At 35.8% G+C, this 10253-nt stretch overlaps 1 protein-coding gene across 1 annotated transcript; it reads right to left on the bottom strand.

The window, feature by feature from the left end:
• Nucleotides 1-3238: 3238 nt before the first annotated feature.
• On the bottom strand, nt 3239-7236 carry LOC139901740 (probable aspartic proteinase GIP2). Its single transcript, XM_071884418.1, has 2 exons — nt 6259-7236; nt 3239-3877 (listed from the first exon to the last, which is right to left on the bottom strand). The coding sequence occupies exons 1-2, from the start codon at nt 7073-7075 to the stop codon at nt 3561-3563; spliced, it is 1134 nt and encodes a 377-aa protein (XP_071740519.1). The 5' UTR covers nt 7076-7236; the 3' UTR covers nt 3239-3560.
• Between the last annotated feature and the right edge of the window lie 3017 nt (nt 7237-10253).

Genomic DNA, 10253 nt, shown 5'->3' with positions numbered 1-10253 from the left:
CATACTATCACAAGCTATATATACTTTTGGATCTTGCTGTGGGTGATATGATGTGCTAGTATCACTAAGCTATCATAGCTTATTGAATCCATAAAAAGTAGTAATCAATATCAAGATGTTATAATCTGGGTGACTAGAATATATATATGAAAGGCTTCCTAGTTCCAATAGAATCTATTTTTTACAAAAAAGAGGGTATTGACCTAAAAACCCTACTTCACGAACCATAAAATACGAGTTCTAGTAATTCATCTTGTCTAATAAGTTTTAGGGACACCAGTCCGATGATCCTTAAGCTCATCGGGTAAGCATCAAGCTCATTCGACAATGGTAGGCAAATCCACGCATCAAGTAACTCTAGATAATTTATGTTTTGGAGCTAAAAGGAAGATATAAAAAGAATTTATTTTATAAAAAATTTTAATTAAAAAAATGAATAACGGCTTATTGCATGACCATTTCCACGCAAAATGTCTCCCATAAAACTTTTTTTTTTTTTTTTTTTTTTTTTTTGGAGGCAAATTGATTTTTCTTTAAAAAAAAAAAGGTTGAGATTTGAAAAATTAATAATGGTAGTTTAATAATTTTAAAAAATAAAATTTTAAAAATAAAGTTTATTTTATTTAAAACTAAAATAAAAACTGGTAAATACCTATTGCATGGACATGTCCACGCAATAGGGCTACTCAAGAAAAATATTTCTAACATTTTAATTTTTTCTATCTTTGACCGTGAAATGAAAAATAAAAAAGAAATTAATATTGACGTATTGCGTGGACATGTCCACGCAATAGAGTTGGCCAAAGAAATAAATTAACGCTAGCCCATTTTTTTGTCATTTAGTGGACTTGCATGGACATGGATGTTTACACAAAAGACGTCGAAGCTAATTGTCTAAATTCTTGTAGTGTAATATTAACAACAAATATACGTAGCAAGATATTTAGATTTTTTTTAACTTCTATTTTTATTCAAGTTAAGAATTACGGTAATAATTATACTCAAAGTGTCCGCATGCTTTAAACTGTAAATAATAAATAAATAAATAAATAAATAAATAAATACTTTTTTTGTTCCTCTATGAATTTCAAACAAGATTAAGATCAAACACTAACGAGCTCGAGCCGAAAGTTTTGAAGGAAGATGTCTTCTCTCAGTTGCTGACCAGCCATACTAGTTACAATCTTGTTCTTTCCGTTTTCGTTGAGGCCTTTAATATATCATTTTTGCCGTTCCGTAAAACACGCTTTGATCGTGTATTTGACTTGTGAAATGTTTTCTATCCGATTGGAATTAATTCAGAATTAAGAATTGAAATATTTGTCAAAAAATTTCATGTTAGAGTTTGTGAATTACATATCCCAAAAATCGCTTTTATAAACCAAACATAAATTAATATTCCAGTTCCGTCAAGTTTCATAGGAATTATGCGGAATAAAAAAATCTCATTTGACTCGTTTGACTTTCTCGCCCATTTGTTACAAACCCTAATTTTCTTAACGCCGCATGGTCATAGCATTCCCCATCATCTTTTTTTTCCTAGTGCGCCGTTTTGGTGAATCCTGCTGCTTGGTCCTTTCTCCGGCCACCGGCCTGTTGTCGATAGTCGTCATTTTATAACAAATATGGCGGCAGTGGCGGATCTAGGAATAATAGTCACTGATATCATTGGTTAAAAATCCAAAAAAAAAAAAAAATACTTGATAACTTATTTTAATGGTGTCACTTAAAAAATTAACATTATCCAGTGGTGTCACTAGTTAAAAACCTAAAAATTGCCACTATATCTCGTATTTCAGTGGTGTGCCGTGCAACCACTCCTTTCATACTAGATCCGCCCTTTTGGGGTTCTCTACCATTTTTGGCTAGAGGTGTTGATGACCTTCTAGCTGGTGGTTTATGGTAGCTCCACCCGGTTGGTGGGGTCACCGGTTTACCTCCGGCCAGGGGATTTTTTGACGCATTTTGCGGTGTTTTTTTCGGTATTCAGGCATCACTGGAGTTTGCGTTGGTCAGTGGATTATGGTAGTTGTCCACTCTGTTGGTGGTGGCCATTGGTTATCTCTGGTCAGGGTGAATGGCAGTCGTCAGCCTTGTTGACGGATCCGGTGGTTTATCACCATGTTTGTGGTGGCTGCTGGATTTGCTAGCAGAGTTTGGTGGTGGTTGTTTGTGGGTTCTGGCAGCTGGAAGGGGTTGTTTGCCGTGGTTTTGTATCGTTCGGTTCTTCCTTTTTCGGTTGCGCCTTCTAGGTTGAAGTGATGATCTTCTTGTTGGAGATCCGGTTATAACTCTGGCGGAGTGGCTGTTTTACGCTGATGTGATCCTCATTTTGGCAGCGCGTGACGATTTGTGTTAGCCGGCGCTCTACTTTTTTGGTAGAATTTGCGGTCTTTGGCATCTCCCGACTACCCATTGTGTTTCGTTGAAAATGGTTTAGGTCTGCTTTGTTGTGTTGTTGTAGCGGTCGACGTTCTCCCGACCGTTGTACCTGTGTATTTTCTGTAAATTTAGTGTAATTGTTACTTAAGTTTTTCTACGTTTGCGGTCTTGGCCTGAATTACTTTCCTTGTCAATTGTGTTGCACCCTATTGGTAGGACTATTGTGTTTAGTTTTGTAATTATGCCGCCCGTTTGGCTAGGTTTGAATTTCGTTTTTTTAATTATTGTACTTGTTGATTTTCGGATCCGTTATACATCATTATGTTCTTTTTTGGCAAAAAAAAAAGAAAGAAAAAGATTATGCATATTAAATGCAATCTATTGTATTGCAGCTGAATGTTCCTATTTGTGTTTTTGGTTTATTGTCGTCCGTATTAGAGGTTTTATGTTTTAGCTTTAGGCTTCTTCTCTTCTAATTTGTCGAGATTAAGGATGAGCTTACTTCTTTTGTAACTGAATGATTCAGTGCTAAATGTTAAATCATTCAACATTGCATTTAGTGCGTTTATTATTCAGATATTAATATCCTCTTTAACCATTCGGCACCCTTATTTCTTTTAATATCCTTCATAAATTGTATTTATAACACTTGATATTTTTATTCAACGTAATTAATTACTCCGGAAAAAGTTATTCATTTAAAATGATTATCAAATAGGTTTTTAGCTTTCGGATTGAAGTTCAATCAAAACTCTTTGAATCATTTACATTTTAAACCTAAGTAATGTTTAATCATTCTCTTTTATGAAAAGTAACATGTAACCTGATTTCCCTTGAGAAGAAAAGGGGAAAAATAGAAAATAAGGCCAATTTGTGCATTACAAATTACAATGTAAGGTGCCATTACATTTAACAAACTCCACAAAAAGCCCAATCTTTCACAAAAAAGCAACCAAAACTATATCTTCATTACATGCTACAAAAAAGAACAAGGAAGATCAAAACCTCCAAAAATAAAGTGGGAGGATTAACCTAGTATATGTTAAACAACCCTTTAACATTCAACACCACTCGCGGCCTTCGATATGTAATTCTCGACCAAAATCTAAACACGATCCGTTAACATAACCTATAGAGGCCAACTCGAATTCGCTACAACTTCTTAGTACAACTTATAATCATTGCAAGGATTCCTTTCGTGTCGAAACCGATTCCATAACATTAGCACAACTAGTTCCATCCATCAACAACGAAGAACCAAACCCCATCATATTAGTCCCTAAATTAAACTCCAAAATTCGATCTTCTAACTGATACCCTCCTAAAACCATCATACTATTCATATCAAAACCGCCATCAACAAACGCTAAACACATAACCGAATCACTCACTCGCACCATCGAATTCTTACTATGCATCTTCCACTTCACAAATTCACTTTGCAACACCAGTTCAATCTCAGGTACAACTTCTTTATATTGGTAACAAACTCGAAAAGTGTTGGGAAATTACGGTCTCACTAATTCCCACCACCCAGCCCAACAATAATAGTAAAGAAATAAGAACAATACACAACACAAGATTTAACGTGGAAACTCCAAAACAGGAGAAAAACCACCAGCCCCCAAAGAGAGAAATACACTATATCACAAATTGTTACAATGATATAGACGACTCTCTTAAGCCAACTACACTCTCCAAAATATTTAACTAATACAACTCTCAAACAAAGGTAAGAAAGAAAGAAATAATCAAATACTTAAAGTGTATTGATTGGTGCAAATTGGAATGAAGACTTAGCCCTCCTTTTATAACCAAGTCACCTACCTCCAACTTTCTCCTCCCACCTATGTGGGATAACATCCTTCACAAAGTAACCATATCAATTTTTCTATCAAAAATAAAACCAACAAATCTCCACCTTTTTGATAGAAAAAGATAACCATACTTCAACATTATAAGGATAACCGATATAGATGCTTCCTCGACGACAACTTCAAGATCCTCATCTTCATGCCGTTGACATTATCTCTAACCCAAGAAATAAAATTTGCATCTTCATCAAACATTGTCAATACCCGACAATCATTGTCATCACAGACAATCATAACTCTTAACAAGAATTATCATACTCCACCATTAAGAGTATAGCACTTAGAATATCACATTCCAAGCATTTCACCTCGGCACATGTTGTTGAACAACCAGCTGAAACTTTATGGTGCAACTTCCTGTTTGGCTTTCCCTGGAAGTTTCATCAGCTACAACATCAGTTTCCACCACACACCTTGCATCAACGCCAAACCAATGCCCATGTACAATTTGTGGAACCGCTAACGAATATCCCTTTTCATGGTGGCGCGGACACACCATGAGGATTACGTGACTTCAGAGGAATTCGTCACTCTCCGTAACAACGGAGACAATGTTAGCGTCTTTGGAGCCATTTGCCGGATTAGCTCCACCGGGACAATTAACCCTTACATGTCCAGTCTTCCCGCACTTCCAGCATGTCAGATTCTTTCTAGAGTTTCTCTTCTGCTTATCCGAACACAACAGTACCGTAGCTTCTGATGACGAGACTCCGTTACCTTCCAATCTTTTCTCCTCGGATAGGAGCTTGCTAGTAACATCTTCAAACTTCAACGTTTCTTTCCCGTACATTAGAATAGGTTTCATGTGCTCATAGGACGATGATAAAGATAATATTAACCTCAAAGCTTTATCTTCATCATCCGTTTTAACTCCAATAGCCTCCAGTTCCGAAACAATACCGTTAAGAATACTTAGATGATCTGAAATCTTTGAACCCCCATCCATACGCAGAGTATGAAATTGTTCTTTAAGACACAACCGATTTGAGATGCCCTTGCCCTGGTACAACTGCTCTAGTTTAACCCAAAGCTCCTTTGCCGTTGATAACCCGTGCACATTTGCAAGCACGTTCTTTGCAAGACACAAACGAATCGCACTTGCTGCCCTCAAATCCATATCATCCCATTCTTCTTCATCGAACTTCTTGCTAGAATCACTGCCGAGAACAAGGGTGGGTTTACCCTTCAAAGCCTTGTGTAAACCGGATTGAATCAACACATCCTTGACTTGAACCTGCCACAAGCCAAAATTGATCCTCCCATCAAATTTCTCTACATCAAACCTCATTGGACTGAACTTCGACATCGTATCTGTATCCTAAGAACAACACTTTCTCTGATTTTGCCCACGTTTCGAATAGCCAAAAGATGTAGCAGGAAGCCAGGACCCTTTAAATCGGAAGCCCACAACTCGCCACTAACAAATCCAACTATTACTACGAATCAGAAAAAATATTGTCTAACCAGATACCCTATACGATCAATAGAACTCGTTTCTGATGTGGACGATCCACTCACGTGGCAACCACAGAGCATACTCCGACTCCTATAACCGAGACCCCCGTCAAACCTGACGCTCTGATACCAGTTGTTGGGAAATTACGGTCTCACTAATTCCCACCACCCAGCCCAACAATAATAGTAAAGAAATAAGAACAATACACAACACAAGATTTAACGTGGAAACTCCAAAACAGGAGAAAAACCACCAGCCCCCAAAGAGAGAAATACACTATATCACAAATTGTTACAATGATATAGACGACTCTCTTAAGCCAACTACACTCTCCAAAATATTTAACTAATACAACTCTCAAACAAAGGTAAGAAAGAAAGAAATAATCAAATACTTAAAGTGTATTGATTGGTGCAAATTGGAATGAAGACTTAGCCCTCCTTTTATAACCAAGTCACCTACCTCCAACTTTCTCCTCCCACCTATGTGGGATAACATCCTTCACAAAGTAACCATATCAATTTTTCTATCAAAAATAAAACCAACAAAAAGGCGCAGTGGGTCCCACCATTGTCATATTCATCGACTTAGCAGCTGTAACATAACCTTGTACAAAATTGTCATAAATAGTGGTTTGAATTGTAGTGTACGGTACAACTGAGCTTATTTCTACACTTCCTATTGGTTGTTGTGAGCTCAATTTCCTCCCATTTATGTTAATCGAATTTACATTTATATAATAAGCATTTATATTATGAATTGAGTTTATAATCAACGGTGTGTAAGATAACGAGTGCTTAGTGTTACCGGAGGAAATAAATCCGGTGACCGGAGATAAACAAACGGTGAACTTTCTTGGAAAGTCAAAATTGTTGACTATTTGAGATTGGAGAGCAATCTTTGACTTTCCTAAACCTAATACACCTTTAGCATCAGAAACCAAACCTTTGAGTAGATAATCCGACGACAAGCACGAAAACAGTACCCGATTCAAACCCGACCCGATTTCTACATGATCCTCAGCTAGATCTCCAATACTTGAAACTCCGGTGATGGGGTTTCGCTGCTGAACATTACAAATCTTGGGATATTTTGTTGGTTTTTGAGATTTATTGGCAATCAAGCATTGGATTGAGTTGTGGGAGATGAATTGGTGAGAAGATGATGACGTGGAGCACCGGAGCCAGAGGGAGTCGCCGGAGAGATGAACGACGAGTTTGGTCGGAAGTGGTTGGTGAGTTCCGATGAGTAGTTGGGTGGTGTATTGGTGTGTTTGAAGATCTTTGTCGAGTTTAAGAAGAAACCCATTTGGATTGTTAGTTATTTGGGCAAGAAAAAAGAGGATGAAAATGAGGGAAGACATTGAAGAATTTTTTCAGGTGGCGGTACGCGGCGGACCTCCGGCGTGGTTTGAGATGAGTGAAGTGAATTGTTCACGTGTGATGGAATAATTATATAAGGTTTGGTTCTAAGGATGAGAAAAAAAGAGAGATAAATAAACAGTGGATGTTTTCTGCATATTTTTGGTGGGGTGGATTATATAATTATTTAATTCTTTTATTGATAAGAAAAAGATAATGTTGAAATTTATATTATTGGCCCACTTGAGAGTTTGACACATATGATGGTCATCGTTCTTATCTTGTTGATCTATTGGTAGTGTAAGTTTTAGATTTTTACCACTAGTTCTAACTAGTAACTCAACGGTCAAAAGTTGATTCAAATGCGAATATCATGTTAACATTAGTTAAAAATCAAATCAAAATTTTGATTATAATCAATCAAAAGTCGATTAAATCGATTAAAATTGACGTAATTCAATGTTACGCCGTACCTTTTTTTTATTATATTAATGATAATAATGATTATATATACAAATTTGTCAACGAAATTTTTTTACTTTAAAACATATATATATTAGTCAACATCCGTCTCAAACTCGTCTGGACATTTTAAGGTCCTATCTGTCTCAATCCGGTCTCAACGCCAACCTTTTAAAAAAACAACATTACCTCGTCTGTTTCATTGTTATGATTAGTTGTATGCAAGTGTGTTTTGTGATGGACGTTATTGTAGTTCTCAAACAGATGAGATATATGTAATCTAATGCCCCAAGATCTCTATTTTCTTTTATATAATATGTGTTTTGGCTAAAAAAATAAAATAAATAGATCATTATTTAAGGATATTTTAATTTAGGTGAATATATTAAATATGGATTTGGATATATCACTAAGGCACACTACCTATACATTTTAAAATGTATTCATACTCGTAAAAATCTTTTTTATGTTTCAGATTTATGAGTATATTTTTAACGAAAAATCCAGTAATAATATAATCTTTTTTATGTTTCAGATTTATGAGTATATTTTTTAACGAAAAATCCAGTAATCATATTCCATATCCATATTCCTTATGATATTAAAAAAACCACGTGGTTTATTGGTAGATAAGATTTTTTTTATAATGTTGGTACCAATACCAAAGCATATCCCGTTCCTTAAGATGGAATACACGTTCTTGACTACTTTTGAGCACTTCAATAATTATCCGATTTTTTTTATTAATTTAATTTGGAAACAATAAAGACGAAGCACTCGCGTAGCATATTCAAACGAATCTAATTTTATATGCTAAATCGCCATGATAATGATATCTTTCCAGAAATAGATGTATTAAACGAATGACTAATTCGAGTATTTGTTAGCTTTTTAAAAGTGATTATTATTAGAATTCTGAGATAATAATAATTAGGAGTTAACGAGCTAAATATTACAAAAAAAACTTCCGACACCACTTCTATCGCATCCCGTTTCGTCTTTGAAAATGCTAAATCCAAATAATTATCAATTAAATAATGATAAATTTTTTTCCTAATTCAAGAAAAAGAGTAATGGTTTTTGAGTGAGAAAGATGAGTGGGAGTAAGAATATATAATGAATTTGAAGTGTGGAAGAGTGTTTTGAAAATGGTTAAAGATGAAAGTATTTTTAGAGTTGGAAGTTTTCAAAATTGCACCCCAAGTTTCTCTTGATAATTGCGATTCAGCACTTGAATATGGGTGTCGGGAATTCGAGATACCAGCATCTTGTGAAGTCTCGGGCTAAAAACAGAAATAAATATGGCATCTTGTAAATACCGGATGTATCGTGATAAAGGTCCTCAGTCTCGGCACACTTCTCTCTTTTTTCTCTCTGTCCCGGCATGCGGGGGTGTCGGTTTCGTGTTCACCCTCGGTCCCAAGACTCCAAGAGGCATGCCCCTCGATTTTTTGCCTAGCCCCTCGGTCTCGATACTCACAAAAGATGTTAGTCCCGACCTCATTTGCTTCCTCACCGGCCGGTACTCGGGTGCCTGTCCCGATACCCTACAAAGGTGTCGGTCCCGGTAACCATGGTGGTGGTACTGGTCGGATTGCTTGTTTTGGGTGCATTTCTCGATCGTTCACTGTTTTGCCCCTGGTTTCTTCGTTATGAGTCCGTTTTCGACGATTATTACGCGCATGCGTCCATGATTTAATTATCATCAAGATGGTCTTAAGTATGATTTTTATTTTCAATTCCATCAAATAGTTAATTGGTGCGTAAGCGATTCATCTTTTTTTATATTTATTTTGCTCTAGTTTCTTCGTTATTTGTCCATTTTCTTCGATTCTTGCTCCATTTTCTTCGCTTCTCCAAGATCTACAAAATAAGTTAATAAAAAGAGATATCAGGTTCTTTTATATTTTTCTTGGTTTAAGTAGGAGAGATACTGGGAGTAAAAACATGACTTTTTACACGTTATTAAGTATCCCACACGTAAGCTTTTGCTTGTCTTCAAGCAAACTTTCGTTATGCCTCGAAAAGATAAGGTTTTTAAGAAAGTTCTCGTATCTATTAAGCATGGATGTGTCAAATATTAAAAACGACGGTTTCTAAATTGATTCTAGGCACGTTATTTGTAATCCTTTCTAATTTAACTCTTTCTAAGAATAGCACAAGTCATGATTCCGAACACGTGGAAATGTCGAGTTTGTGGGTGAGTGAATGGGGTAAAATCTAGGAGTTGCTTAATGGTTCATTAGGGATGAATATTTTTGTGAAGGTGCTTTCAGAAGTTGTTTGCTTTCCAAAAGATTTTTGAGATCATGTTGATTTAGTACATTCTTTTGAGCGAGTTTTCTTCTTTTCAACAGACTTCTTTATTTTATTCATCGTGTTTGACGGTATTCGGGATTCTTTGAATCTTTTTTTATTTTTGTGCTTTTTTCGTTTTTCGTGCGTTTTTTTTATTTATCTTTTCTTCCTTTTTTTTATTTTTTAGCACAACACATCAGATAGTTTTTCTCTTTTATTTTCTTTTTGAAGCTTTTTCTTCTGCTAGTCGTGCTCATGTACACCGATTGTCTAGGATCTTTTCCCTTCATTGTTTTGAACTCGGTTGATTTTGGGGGTGAGTAATATTATTGAGTAATATGATGGAAACAAAAATGGAAATGGATGAATATTGCTGGAGTATGGGGATCTCGTATTTTTTTGGAATGTTTAAGAATTTTG

This window comes from Rutidosis leptorrhynchoides, chromosome 3, assembly GCF_046630445.1.
Source record: "Rutidosis leptorrhynchoides isolate AG116_Rl617_1_P2 chromosome 3, CSIRO_AGI_Rlap_v1, whole genome shotgun sequence".
In the NCBI taxonomy this organism is placed as follows: Eukaryota; Viridiplantae; Streptophyta; class Magnoliopsida; order Asterales; family Asteraceae; genus Rutidosis; species Rutidosis leptorrhynchoides.
Note: the sequence above shows the minus strand (reverse complement) of the source record. Positions and strands in the feature narration are given on the sequence as shown.

Coding starts and splice junctions, on each gene's coding strand:
- LOC139901740 (XM_071884418.1), bottom strand. CDS start 7,075: ATGTCTTCCCTCATTTTCATCCTCTTTTTTCTTGCCCAAATAACTAAC. Junction 3,878..6,258: donor GGGACCCACTGCGCCTTTTT/GTTGGTTTTATT, acceptor TTCCCAACACTT/TTCGAGTTTGTTACCAATAT.